General features: G+C 40.1%; 1 protein-coding gene across 1 annotated transcript in view; it reads right to left on the bottom strand.

Moving 5' to 3' along the window:
- Positions 1 to 15,409, bottom strand: part of LOC132822978 (eyes absent homolog 1-like) — a 259,480-nt gene that overhangs the window by 161,942 nt on the left and 82,129 nt on the right. The window contains exon 3 of the mRNA XM_060836459.1: positions 1,356 to 1,421. Coding sequence (XP_060692442.1) covers positions 1,356 to 1,421 — 66 coding nt within the window. The remainder of the gene's footprint in view (positions 1 to 1,355; positions 1,422 to 15,409) is intronic.

Below are 15,409 nucleotides of genomic sequence, written 5' to 3'. Positions count from 1 at the left end.
CTTTGGGCCATGAAGTTTCTGGAGCTATTTTCAATCCACAACAATGCCTTAAGGTCAAAGGGAATTATGAGGAGGCCTGGTTATCAGTCAGAAAGGTAACCATTGGAAAAGTCTTTTGTTTTCCACTCTGTGTTCAGCTATAATGCTAAGTGCTCCTGAATTAAATATGTTGGAGATCAATGGCATGTGTTAGGTAACCCTAGCAGTTGCTGTAATTGCAGCTTCAGTATCGCCTTTACTGGGTACTTGAAAAGATGGAACATAAGGCAGTGTGATAAACAAAGGTTGTCGCCAGTGACTATGAATGTGGCACACCTTTTGTTTATGTGAACAATGTCTAAATTATAGGCTCCAAATTATGATGGCCCTTCATACTTACCTTTCAGAATGCAGTAATATTTTAATTGTGAATGCAATATATTGTCTACTGCATTTTCAAGGCAAAAATGGAACAATGAGATAAATAGATTTTGAATTTGTATTTGCAGACTGGGGTTCAAATGTACAGGGTGTGCTCAATTCTGATTCATGCTATAGTTAGAAGCTGGATAATTTAACTCAGAGAGGACCAACCCACTATTTTACAGCATCATTCTAGTTATCTACGTTACCTAACTCACCTGCCTGCTTCGTGATTGTAGAAACACCTTTCTGTTTGTGCTTGCTAAAAGGCCTACCCAAGTTGTTCCCACATTCTTTCCATCATTTACCCCATATTGAGACTTGAAAATTGTCATGACCCCTCACTGACAGTCATAAGGACAACTATATGGCTGTTGTAACTCAGGCATAGTTCCGTGGCTGCCATTGCTACCTCAAAGCCCATCCATCCCAAAATGTTAGCTCACTTGATGTCCTGACACCCAATTTTGGTAGCTCAGGTCTCCTCCCTGTGCAGTATTTCCACTTTGTTGATTCAAAGAAGGCTTTCCACCAAATGTACAAAGAAAGACCTCAGTGCCTCCTATCTGCAGGAAGTCATGCCCAATTATGCATTAGTCCAAAACCATCCTAGATGCATCATTAAAATAGGATCTCTCAGCTGTCTAAGTGTTGGAGAGGTGCACGGCCTTGTGACTGAAGAGAGGAGTCTCACATAGAATCACAAAGGTCGGCACTCATTTTCAAATGAGCATTTTTCTCTCCTGCTTTTTCTCAATATCCTTGAACATTATTTCTAACCAAATAATGTCTTCCTGAATATCTCAGTTGAACTTGCCTCTACCACACTTGTAGGCAGTAGAGAGATCTGGTACCACCCTACTGTAAAGGCCCAAATCCCGAGACATATGTCTTCTCTGATTACCCATTAATGAATGCAGATGTATGATCCAAGATTAAAATGTTAAACTGACCTGAATTGGAGAATTGTTCCAATGCTGCTGTGGCAATTTCACTGCTGCTCATCGACTCCGATTTGTCTGTGAACAATGGATAAATCATTTACTGAACACTGAAGGGATAGTGTGAAAATGAATTGCAAAATTCCAAAATCAAAAGAGAATAGAAAAAAAATTAAAAATAATAATTTCTACTTCCTTTTCTTAAAACCAGTTGGGCTAGTTTGGATATAAATGAAATCATTTTACAAGTCATCCTTACTATGGTATCTTCTGTGCACCAAATACCACTTGTTCATTGTGGATTCCCAATACCTAGTGTTTGATTTTCCTCTTCATATCTTGATGATGCTGAGCTGAAAGGCAGGCTAAACAAATATCCTGTTCTCACTACCTTCATGCTCCATTGTTCTTTGAGCTTTTGTTTCAATATTTGAATACTCCTTGATTTTCTGCATTTATTTTGCATTTGTTCTTCTGCTTGTAGCATTAATTTTTTATGAATGAACTTAACATCCAAAAGCTGACACAGAGCCTGTACAAAAGTACTGCATATTGGAAACTTAGGCATTGAGGTTAACATGCCTAATGAACAAATTTTGGTACGCATAAGACACAGTAAACCAGGTTAGTTGTGAATTGGCCATACTGATGACTCTATCCAATGTGCCAGTGAGGTTGTGTGAAGTCCTGGGGAGTACTGTAAAACTGTGTTTAGTTTTCTGCCTCTTTGATTTCTATAACTCCTCATTTCCATTTAGTTAAATAACCTGCACCGTTACCTTTCTCTTCTCTTTTCACTCCTATTTGTTTCCCTCTGCCAATGCTGTATTTCTCCCTGGTTCTGCTCTTGAACTCTACATGCTTTGAGTTTAATGACATATCCAACTTAATAGAAAATTTCCAATTACAGTCTTTAATTTTGTTAACTTAGAGGTGTTGGGACTTTTGCAAGTGTGAATGAAGCCTCTACCGATATCAAAATAGATCCTGAAGTAGTTAAGTTTTGAGCACAGCAACAGAGCCAGGGGAGTTAATCAACTGAGGCACTCATCAGATTTTTATTAAAATCAACTAGGTAAAAACAATGACTGCAGATGCTGGAAACCAGATTCTGGATCAGTGGTGCTGGAAGAGCACAGCAGTTCAGGCAGCATCCAACGAGCAGCGAAATTGACGTTTCGGGCAAAAACTCTTCATCAGGCTTTATTCCTGATGAAGGTCTTTTGCCCGAAACGTCGATTTCACTGCTCGTTGGATGCTGCCTGATCTGCTGTGCTCTTCCAGCACCACTGATTCAGATTTTTATTAAACTCATTCATGGGATGTTAGCATTGACAGCAATCATTGCTGATTCCTAGAGTAGATGGTGGTGAACTGCCTCCTTGGACTGCTGCAGTCCACCTGGGTTGGAATGTTGTTGGAAAGAGGGTTGCAGGTTTAAGGCCAAGTATAATGAGGGAATGGTAGGATAATGTGTTGTCCAGAGGGGAGCTTTCAGAGGGTGATGATTCTATGTGTCTGTTGTAGTTTAACTTGAATAGAATTAGCTTTCTTGTCACATGTACTCAAATGAGTACACTGAAAAGTCACAAGACACCACTTAAGGTGCCATTTTAGGTACAAGGTACCTTCAGTACAAGTTCTTAGGAATAAAAAATTAGAAATAAAAAGTCCAATTACAGATCATAGGAATAAATGAGAAAATAGAGAAATAAAAAGTTCAGAACACCGGTCCTTCCAACCCGGTTCACATTGATACCAAGCCTCCAGTCCGAGTTGGGCCTTGACTCCAGATCATGCTGAGCTTCACCTGGAGGCCGGGAGACCACTCTGGAATGACCTCAAGGCCAGAAGTCCACACTGAGCCAAAAGACTATTGTGCCAGGCTGAGAGACAGCCAGGTGCCACTGAGACACCAGCATGCCAGGCCAGGAGATCACAATGTCAGGCTGATGGGGGTCACAGGCTTGGAAGGTTCTGTCAAAGGAGCTTTGTGGAGTTGCTGCAGGGCAGCTTCTACATGGTTATCACTGCTCCCATTGCACAACACTGGAGAAAATATTTGTTCGCTACTTTTATTGAGGAGGAAAACATAACTATTCATGACATAAAAGGGCAGATATGGAGGCAGAAAGGCAAAGACATTAAAATTACTTCCACAGGCTGTGAATCCCTGTGGTGGCTTTCCTGCCAGAAATCAGGAGACGGCGAATTCTGAAAACTTGGAGTAAAATTGGCTTGCACCTTTAGACTTGAGTTTTAGAAATTCTCCTGCCACAGGTATGGAAAATCACAGGAAGGACAGCAGTAGAGATTCATCGCACAGTTCTTAGCATCGCCCTTCTAAAATAGAACATAGAACAATACAGCGCAGAACAGGCCCTTCGGCCCTCAATGTTGCGCCGACCTGTGGACTTTTCTCAGCTCGTCCCCCTACAGTATCCCAAAATCATCCATGAGCTTATCTAAGGATTGTTTAAATCTCCCTAATGTGGCTGGGTTGACTACCTTAGCAGGTAGGGCATTCCACGGTCTTACCATTCTCTGTGTAAAGAACTTGCCTCTGACATCAGACTTAAATCTATCACCCCTCAATTTGTAGTTATGCCCTCTCATACAAGCTAATGTCATCATCCTAGGAAAAAGTCTGTCTCTGTCTACCATATCTAATCCTCGGATCATCTTGTAGGTCTCCAACAAATCCCTCCTTAGCTGCCTTCTTTCCAATGAGAAAAGACCCAAGTCTCTCAGCCTTTCCTCACAAGACCTTCTCTCCAGACCAGGCAACATCCTGGTAAATCTCCTCTGCACCTTTTCCAATGCTTCCACATCCTTTTTGCAATGGGGCGACCAGAACTGTACACAATATTCCAAGTGTGGCTGCACCAGCGTTTTATATAGTTGCTTCAAAGAGCTTCAGAAATGATTATTTATGGCAGTCACTGCGGATATCTATGCAAATAAATTATTTAAAGAATGAAGGGTAGCTCATTGGTTAGTACTGCTGCCTTACAATGCCAGGGACCTGGGTTCAATTTCAGCCTTGGGTGTGTGTGTGGAACTTGCACATTCTCCCTGGGTCTGTATGGATTTCCAACAGGTGCTCTGGGTTCCTCCCATAGTCTAAAGATGTGCATGTTAGATAGATTGGCCAAAGTAAATTATCCATAGTGACCGGGGACGTGCATGCTAGGTGGATTATTGGGAAAGGATAGGCTAGGATGCTCTTTGGAGGGTGGGTGCAGAATGGCTTCTCCTTGCACTATAGGGATTCTATGATTCAAAGAAGAGAATGCAAGCTAAGGATATACAATACAGCACAGGAATATACGCTTTGGCCTGCAAAGCCTGCATCAATTCCTAGCCCTTATTTAGACCTGCCACTTACTGCCTATATGCAGTTTTTAACCTTCTGTTCACCTCCCATTCATGTGCTTATCAAGAAACGCCTTAACTGTTGCTAACATGCCTGCTTCCACCATCTCCACTGGCCGTGCATTCTGGGCATCCACTACCCTCTGTGAGAAACATTTTCCATAAGACCATAAAACACAGCAGCAGAAATTAGGCTGCCCCTTTGTCTGCTCCACCATTCAATCATGGCTGATACGTTTATCAATCCCATTCTTCCACTTTCTCCCCGCATGTCTTGATCCCCTTGATACTCAAGAACCTATCAATCTCAGTCTTAAATATACTCAATGACCCAGCCTCCACAGCTTTGTGTGGCAAGGAATTCCATAGATTAACCATTCTCTGGCTTAAGAAATTTCTCCTTATCTCTGTTCTAAAATGTCTTTTCTTTACTCTAAGGCTATGCTCTCAGGTCCTAGTCTCTCTTACCAATGGAAACACCTTCCCAACATCTACCCTGTGGAGGCCATTTAGTATTCTGTATGTTTCAATCAGATTCCCCCCTCATCTTTCCAAACTCCATTGAGTATAAACCCATCATTTCCCTGCACTTCTTCCCTAAACTTTCCCCTGTCACCTTGAACCTGTGTCCTCCTTTACTTGACCTTTCCCCTAGGAAAATGCCTCTGACCATCTACCCTATCTAAGCCTCTCACAATTTTGTAGACCTCTATCCAGTCGCCCCTCACCCTCTGTCTTTCCAATGAAAACAATACAAGTTTATTCAACCTCTCCTCATAATTGAAACCCCCTCACCCTCAGACCTGGCAACATTCTTGTAAACCTTCTTTGCACCCTCTCCAAAGCATCTACATCCTTCTGATAATGTGTCAACCAGAACTGCAAGTATTTTTCCAAATGTGGCCTAAGTAAAGTTTTATAACTTGTAACATCACTTGCCATCTTTTATATTCAATGCCTTGGTCAATGTATGCAAGTATGCTGTATGCCTTCTTCACCATCTTATCCACTTGTGCTGCCACTTTCAGGGATCTGTGGACCTGTATGTCCAGATCCCTCTGTGTGTCAATGCTCTTAAGAGTTCTGCCATCTTAAGAGTTCTCATCTGAATTTGCCCTTCCGAAATGCATCATCTCACATTGGTCTGGATTAAACTCCATCTGCCATTTGCCTGTCTGAATCTGTAATCTACGTAGATCCTCTGTATTCTTTGACAATCCTCCTCACTATCTGCAACTCTGCCAATCTTGGTGTCATGCACACCTTACTAATCAGATCACCATTCTGAAAAGCACCCTTCCACTGCTACCCCTTGTCTTCTATGATCAAGCCAGTATTGCATCCATCTAGCTAGCTCACCTGGATCCCTTGAGACCTGACCTTCTACACCAACTTCCTTTGAGGAACCTGATCAAATGCCTTACTAAGGTTCCTGTAGACAGCATCCACTGCCCTTCCCTCATCAATCATTCTTGTCACCTCATCAAAAAAACACTCAAGACATAACCTTCCCCACATATAAATCACAAACTAGCCTAGTTTCCAATCCATAATTGTTTAAATATAGGAAATTTTATAAAAGGAAATGAATGATGTTATAACCAAAAAAAGGCCATTTAACCCACAACACCTACATGACTCTCTGAAAAGAGCACAGTGTCAGCAGTGATGCACAGATACACTACTGCCAGTCATTAAAATGCCTTCAAATCGCCTTCTAAACTCATGACTTCTATCACATAGAGGAAGATGGAAAATAGTAAGCTCCCCTCCAAGTTCTACCACCATCCTGGCATGGAATGTTATCACTCTTCCTACACAGTTACTGGGTTAAACTACAGTGATTCAAGAAGGCAGCTCCTCACCTACATCACAAGGGTACCTTGAAATGGGCAGGTTAGTGAAGATGACAATCCAAAAATAAATTGAAAGAAATGAGTAACCTACTTAATGTCTTAACTCTCAAAAGCTTTCCTGGATTCCACATTCAACATTGCGACCGTTAGGATTGTTCGTTTATAGAATACCCCTTGTAAAAAGATGTAATTTTCTAATCTCTCTCATCATTCTTTGGTGGTATTCCTATCGCATACTTTACAAGGATGGAATTTACATTCCATTAACTTAACCACTAAGCGCTCATACCAGGAATGACTGAATGCGTTCCACATTGTCCATTTGCATTCTATAACCCTTTTCATGAAAACTAGGTTCCCATATATTTCCTCAAAACTTCATTAATGAGTCCTCCTTTTAAATGGCTGCAAAATGCTGGGATAGATTGTCTGTTTTATGTATTTTCTTTTGCAGTCTCAGTAAAGACCACAATATATGAGAGCACTTCGTTACAGCAAATGGAGATTGCAAAGAATCCTTCCTTGCCCCTTTTTCATTTTGGCAGGAGTTTGCAAACCCTCACCTGAAGTGGTTATTGTCAGAAGGTCCTCCTTTGTAGGTGAATAGATAATCAAATTTGCCAAAAAGGTAAAAAGAAACATGCATTTCGCACATTGGGGTGCATAAATCACACATAAGCCAAAGGTAAATTGGTTCAGTTTTTTTTTAAACACAGTGAAATCATGACAACAGCATTTGTGTTGAAGTAGTGAGAGGGATACATTTTCTGAGAGCCACTTATTTGTGAGTTCTAATTAGGAATGAAAAAGCTATTCTCTGAAATTGCATTTGAATTCAATTTTTTTAAAATGAGTTTTACAGAAAAACGTTGGAAACAAAACCAGTTTGGGGGACAAAAGAACTGGACCAGTCAAGCATGCAAATATTGTCTCAGTCAGATCAGAACATCCTTTTATTTTCCTCCCATTATCTCCTCTAGTCTTCTCTGCTGTCCTGAAAATACTAGCTCATTGTTTGGGTTCAGTTCCATGGATCTGATGGCCTCTGCTACCCTGTCCAAGTGAACAACCATGAAGTACATGTGAATACTGACCTTCATTTTCAACAGACTGATTGCTCTCAGTGTCATAGCTGACCCCACTTCTCTCCTGGGTTCAACCCATACAAATGTCACTTCGGCATGCCAGAGACTTGCTGATTTTCTCTCTCTTAATCTGGAAAATCTGAGGTCAACTCGTAACGTCATCTGGGGCCAACCTAACAGCACAGACCAAGGATCGTATGTGTGATCATCCTGGTCTATAATGGTTCAACAGCTATAGTCATGTAATCACGCAGCACTATTTTTGTTAACTAACCATTCAGGTAAGGGAGAGTGGCTGTAGCAGTTCAAGTCAGGAGATGATAAAATCTCCAAGCATTCAGTGAGAGTTGACAATCCTATCTTGCCTTTAGCTTTTACATAAGGCTTGACTGATAAATACTCCAGTTTCTGCCTACAAAGGTTCCAGCCACAAATCCCAGTTTAGTGACAAAAATCAAAAGAACTGCAGAAGCCGTAAATCAGAAACAAAAACAGAAGTTGCTGGAAAACTCAAAACTTCTAAGGAAGGGGTCACTGGATTTGAAATGTTAAATCTAATTTCTCTTTATAGATGTTGCCAGACCTGCAGAGTTTTATCAGCAACTTCTGTTTTTGTCCCAGTTTATTGACTTGAGTACAAAATCCCTGTTGGCACTCCAGGGCAGATAAGAGAGCTGTACTGTTAGAGGTGCACTTGGGACATTAATCCAAGATCCACTACCTTTCAGGAGAACGTAACAAGCTACTATTGTTCGGGTGAAGAAGAACAGGGGAGTTCTTCCTGATATTCTGGCTAATATTTATTCCTTGACCAACATCATTTAAATAGACAAGTCATTGTCACATTACTGTTTGTGGAGGATTACTTTGCACAAATTGGATGCTGTGTGTTGTACATCACTTCAAAATGACTTAAAACATTATAGAGACATAGATGTACACAGCACACAAAAAGACGATTCAGCCCATTCAGTCTATACCAGCCAAAACAAGCACCTAAATATTCTAATCCTATTTTCCAACACTTGGTCCAAAGCCTTGTATACCTTGGTATCGTACGTGTATTTCTATGTTCCTGTACTGTGATTTGGAATATTTTGAAGCTCAGAGATGGTACATGAATGTAAAATTGTTCTTTTTTCTTTCAAGATTGAGGTTGGATTTACATTGTGACTATAGCCTAGCTGCAGAGCGAAATTTCTTTGGGCAAAACCTGTGATTAGGCCATCAGAATTTAGGTTTTCTACTCAGAGATTGAGTTGGACTACTAAACTAAAAGTAACATATAATTTGCGTTTGGCTGCATGGCTTGAATCTATATTCTATATGAACTGAGACTGGGATGGTTCAAATCAGTTTATCCAAACATCACTGAAGCGTTTTACTGTGCAATCAACATTCAGATTTTAATGACACATTTTTGGTTGATTAAATTCATTACACAACAGTGAACTGTTTTTGCCAAGTGCCAACAGCCTCTGATTAACCTCTTGTAACAAAGGCATGGATTGTACCTGTAAGAACTTGTTCAACAAGCTTTGCTGCCAGTAATTTCTTGAACAGATTTTTACATTCTTCTACTTCCCTTTCCTCCATGAAATAACAGAGATAATGTACTTATAGCACCATGTCAGCACAGAGATAAAATGCTATTGTGGAATGAACCGAGAATCCACATAACCTCAAGCTTATAATTAATCATCAATAGGCTGAAAGAAAGAAAGTAAAATAAAGAACTCTATTTATATAGCACTTTTCATGACCTCAGCATGACAAAAAACTATCTTACTACCAATTAAATGTAGATAGTGCTGTAATGCAGGGTACTTGGCCTCCAATTTACACACAGCTGGTTCCCATAAATGGCAATATGATAATGACCTGATTGCTAACACAGACAATGTTGATTGTGGAATAAATTTTGGCCAAGACACAGGGTAGCATTCCCTGGCATTGATTGGATTACTTACAGTGTGGAAACAGGCCCTTTGGCCCAATAAGTCCACACCGACCCTCCAAAGAGCAACCTACCCAGACCCATTCCCCTGCATTTACCCCTTCACCTAACAGGCAATTTAGCATGGTCAATTCACCTAACCTGCAAATTTTTGGACAGTAGGAGGAAACCGGAGCACCCGGAGGAAACCCACGCAGACATGGGGAGAATGTGCAAACTCCACACAGACAGTTGCCTGAGACGAGAATCGAACCCGGGTCTCTGGCGCTGTGAGGCAGCAGTGCTAACCATAGTACAGGAATCTTTCACATCTATCTAAGACGATAGACAGAGACTTGACTTCAAGTTTCAACTGGAAAAGCAGCACCTCCAAAGTGCAGTATTGCACATGAACATCTGCTTTTATAACATGTTTAAGTCCTGAAATGGGGCTCAAACACAACCTTCCGATTTACAGAGGAGAGTGCGACTACTGAGCCACAGATAACACCTGAAAAGGGGCACGGTCACTGATAACCAGCTAAACATTTCAGTATCTCGTTAGGTTTGAGTTCTATCAAAAAGAAAGATTTTTAGAATGAGCGTTGTTGAGTAGTTTCTGAATAATTAGCGCTGCTATTGCTGAAGTAAGATACTGTTATGAAATTAACAAGTTCTGCAGGCATTGGACATACTGTAAAGCCAATGCAACCCCAAATGGTAATAGTTCCCTCAATGCAAACTTCTGTAGTCTTCATTGGTAGCAACCTTAGGTGCAAGACCCAGGTATGAGACAGAACAAAAGGACTGATGGAGTGGGGAATATTTGCTGTAAAATCAATAGAACAGTGTGTGAACATATTAGGATTGGGTGCACCAGGCATGGGAGTGTTGCTATGCAAAATAGCAGATTTAACCACTAAAGCCACAAGATTAGATTTCCCACTTCACCACCTTGTAGTAATTTTGTTCCATAATGAAAGGGATGAGAGTTCTGTGATTCACTCCAACTCTTGCCTTGACTGTCAAGGCAGAAAATGATCTGACTGAAAGTAATGTTTTTTTTCTTTAAACTCAAGACGAATTCATGAATTTTCATACATGAAGTTAGATACCCAGCAAGTTAATACATAGACAGAAAGCTATGGGGGCAGAGTGCATGTTCACATCAGAATTTCCAAATCTTTAGCCAGTTGGGAGACACACCATGCTGTAGGGTCACAGACCTGTAGAAATGCTCATTTCTACAAAGTTCTACCAATAGTTTATGGTCTTCCCTTGCCTTAAGTGAGTAGGAAACCAGAACAGAATAGATTTTAGGTGTACCTTGATGCAGTGGAATCCACTTATAAAGAAAGTACTGACTTGGAAGATCGGAAGCTGGGAAAGTTAGTGCTGCCAGGTTGCAGAAGAGTGTAACTTCTGTTCACCTGCTCATCTCTAAGGAGAGCAGTCCCAGCTTCTCTAGTCTTTACTCATAACTAACGTTCCTCAGCCCTGGCTTTAGCCTAATAAATGGAATGCTCCCCAAAAACTGGGCACCTTTCCTGAAGCATGGTGTCCAGAACAACCAGCTGCAGATATACACACTAAGCACAGGCTACTTGTGTTATTATTATTATTATTATTATTATTATTATTATTTATGAAGTAGGTGGTTTGGAATTGAGCTGCTTGCCTTTGTTTATAGTTAAATACATTTTTATGATCAAATGTTGTGAAATTTTTTTTTAATGCAGATGCTGAAAATCTGAAATAGAAATTGAAAATGGTGTGAATGATCAGCCCGACAGGCAATATCTATGGAGAGAGAAATTTTATGAGCAAGCTTTATTGACAGAGGTCACCAAAGTCCAGGAACAGACGCTCAAAGCAGGACAAAACAAGCCTTCGTCCAGCAGCAAGATCACATTTTGCCAGTGGAAGACAATAAAGGTGATTGCCATAGGGCTGTTGACCCTGTTAATGGTAAGAATGGTAACTCCACTTGCAAAAGGTGGGTCAGCAGCACTCCTCCTAGTAGTGGTCACTGCTGGAGTTGTACCTGGATGATTGAGATCAGGCCATTAGGTTTCCTGGACAGTCTCACCATGCAGTGGCAAGCATCCCCAGTCACAGGCAAAATACCCACATAGAATTTTCATTGGCCATGTAATTGGCTCAGTTTACTCTGTGCAGACCATTCATCCATTGTCTCTCTTGCCACTAGCAAAATGATATGAAGTTGGGAATGTATAGGACATGGCACCTGATGCCAGTCTGTCTTATTTTGCCTGTCTCCCTGCCATCCAGTCTACCTCCAAATGACTGGTAAAATTTAGCCTAGTTGATATATCCTCATCATAGTTGTGGACAGGCCAGATGTGTATAAACTTCAGGTGAGAACAGAGACAGTGAAGAGGTTAAGGGATGAAGAACAAATGGAAGGTTTGTGATTGAATGCAATGCAGGCATAATTAAATGGTAAAAGGAAAGGGTGTAAAGTAGTATAAATGGGAATAGCAGAATCATTACTAACAATTGCATTCCAAACAAAGCTCACAAGTTATGATATGAAATTGTTGAATTCAACATCACATTGAGACCACAAGGGAGTAAAGTATCTAACGTAAAGATGAAGGGTTGTTCCTCAGACTCACATTTAGCTGCATTGAAATTGTGTTGGAGGCTGAGATGTAGAGAAAGAGTGGGCTGCAGAACTTAAATGATAGGGATTGGATGATTGGACCTAAACTTGTAAACTCAACATATAATGTTCCATAAAGTGGTCACCCAAACTGTTTGGTCTTCCCATTGAAAGGGAGACAGCATTGCGAGCACCAAATACAGTATAGCAAATTGAAAAAAGCTCAAGTAAATTGCTTTTTCACTTAAAAGAAGCACTGGGGACCCAGGATGGTGAGATGGGAGAAGTATAACGACAGGCATTGCATCCCCTGTGCTTGTAATAAGAAGGGGAGGGGATGGGTGTTAAGGGTGATTGAGAAGTAGACCACGCTATTTTACAATATCCATTTTAATGTGTCTTCCTTTTTCCTCAACCAACCTGTACCATAATGTCGTGGTCCTCACTTGTATCGATTCTATTTTCACACTTCTCTCACTTGTCATCACCAGCTTATTTAATCTCCACATTGAATTGGCCTTACTTTGTATTGCCACAATTTCATGTGTAATACCACATCCAAAGATATCTTCCTTTTCCTTTCCTTTTCAACATTTTGAAGTGACCATTTTAGTTTGTTGGTAGGGATTTCAGAAAAGCAGCCAATTCATATTTGAGCCAAATCTGTACTTCTGCCAATGGCTAGAAATATCACTTCCTTAAAAACTACAGTTACAAATGCATAACTCTCATGGAAAACAGTAGAATTTAAAGCCAAAGTTGACTAAGGAAGTAACACTTAATTCTAACAAGGAGTGTTGGAAATCAGGGAACAGTTAGTACTTGAGGTAATCAAAATATAACCCATACAAAATAATGACGTGACTTATGGTGCTCTGTGCAACCTTTTATAATTCTCATTAAAACATAACTAAAAAAAAAGAGAAAACAAGTGAAATATTTGTCCAGATACTTGTTATAATTGCAGTATATATATAGGGAGGAAAAATAATGCATTCCACACATCAGCAAAACTTTATCCTGCGTTTGGCACACATGAAGTAGTAAGTCTCTTACTTATTGAATAAATTTAGTATTCTGGTATTCCACTGATCCCCACTGTTTTGCTGACATTTATGAATGGAGTTTAATATGAATCCAGACCTTTAATAAGCATATTTTGTCTCCGAGGTAAAAAGGTTAAAATAAACCGACACCAGGGCTATTTATGTCCAAAGGTTTTGAGTGCCAAGTTATGTATTTAAGATTGGCAAGCTATGCCTACACTTGTGTAAATGATGTTGCGATCAGATGTTTGTATTAGTGGTGGTGTGACATGCATTGAGGATTCTAGACTAGTCCCTACTAGAGCTAATGTTTCAGGAACGACACATTCTCACTGTGAGTCATTGAGTTCTCTGAATAGACGATTATTCCAGGTGAATACATCGGGTTGCAAGTTGCAGCATTTCACATCTCATAGCGCAGGAATTTAGATTTTAACTGAAATACTGATTCATAAAGGAGAATATTTCACTTGTGCTGAGGTTAGCCGCAAATCTTTTCTCACAAACTGATTTTGGACACGAGACAGGTTACACAAGTGGGCTTCTTTGAGTGCTTTTAAAGGAATTTTAATCAAAAAATGTATAAACATAAAGACATTAATATGTCTGTGACATGGATAAAGCAACCTAATGTTTACAAAAGTTGATGTCTGTGTGGTTGCTTGCAGTGAATATAGAAAGCTTCTCTGCAATAGAATAAGTAAAGAGAATTTGGAGACATGATAATAAGCAAAACTAACCTTGAACTTAAAAATAAACTCCATTGCAATTAAAATTGATGGCTTATGGAGTAATTGTTATCTAGTGCTGTGACTTCAGGCTTGATTGAAGAATTCATGAAGGAAGTCAACAGCTTCCAAATTCAACAGGTGCAGTGGTAGAGTTCCTACCTCTGAGTCAGGAGGCCTGGGATCAAGTCCCATTTAGTCTAGAGATGTAATAATAATGTCTCTGAACATGTTGACTAGGGAAAGTATCTCCCAATTCAAGCGAGTAAAGAGGTTCAAGCAGAATGGAACTGAGTGGATGCCTTTACATAAAATTTAACAAAGTCTTGAGTTCAATGCCATGAATGCACACTTCTTCATGGTATTTTGTTATGAATGAAGGGTGTGACCTTTCTAAGATATCAATTTACACACAGCTTTGTACTGTACGTTCTGAGGAAGGGTCACTTGACCCAAAACGTTAACTGTGATTTCTCTCCACAGGTACTGCCAGACCTGCTGAGCTTTTCCAGCAGTTTCTATTTGTCTCAAACCTATTCTCCCTCTTTATGAGACATTGCGCAGCCTCTGATGATTGCATCCTTCATTGATGCAAATTGAGTTTGCAATATTGGGAATCATGTATAAAATTCCACCATCACCATTCTTTGGCATTTTTGCCCGCTAACTTCCAGTGGTGTACTACCTTTTCCTAAAAATGTTAGTGATAGCTCCAATGGGAGGTCAACAATTGAGTCAGGAGGAAGGAGGAAGGCTCTTCTGTAATTAAATAGTATTGTGTAGATGGAGTGAATTTGTAGTCTGACAAAATTAGCATTTGGTTGCTGGAGGAACATTAGCATTAGGAGAGGTTTTACTGGTCATGTCAGACTTCTCAATGCCTAATACAGGAACATTGAAACGCATTTAAAATGAGACTGAAAATAAAAATCACAATGGGACAATGGTAGTAACAACATCTTCCACATAGTTGTTCAGGTTTGTAGAACAGCTGCAAACAAACCTGCTAGATTTGTTCTCCTACCTTCCTTGCTATTTAATAAGACTGAGATGTAATTAATGTAAGCGTTGTTGAAATCTGAATTCTTGGGATACTTGATGCTTCCTGTCAGATTGTGTGGGATCACCAAATCTACCCTACCTCTAGGTTAGAAGATCTGAGTTCAAGGTGCACCTACCTCAGATGAGTGCCACAGAAAGTCAACTAAAATATCTACCTCAAAATAATGTTCTTGATGACAAGGGATTTGCATTGTTAAATGTAAATAAGATTGTTATAAATGCTCGGACCCGCAGAGCTTTTCCAGCAATTTCCATTTTTGTCTCTGATTTACAGCATCTGCAAATTTTGCAGTTTTTATTATAATAGCCTTTGAGTCCAGTCACCTAGCCTGAGCACGCTGTCTCTTGACCA

Source organism: Hemiscyllium ocellatum, chromosome 15, assembly GCF_020745735.1.
Source record: "Hemiscyllium ocellatum isolate sHemOce1 chromosome 15, sHemOce1.pat.X.cur, whole genome shotgun sequence".
Lineage (NCBI taxonomy): Eukaryota > Metazoa > Chordata > Chondrichthyes > Orectolobiformes > Hemiscylliidae > Hemiscyllium > Hemiscyllium ocellatum.
The sequence above is the reverse complement of the archived record's forward strand: the minus strand, read 5'-3'. Positions and strand labels throughout refer to the sequence as shown.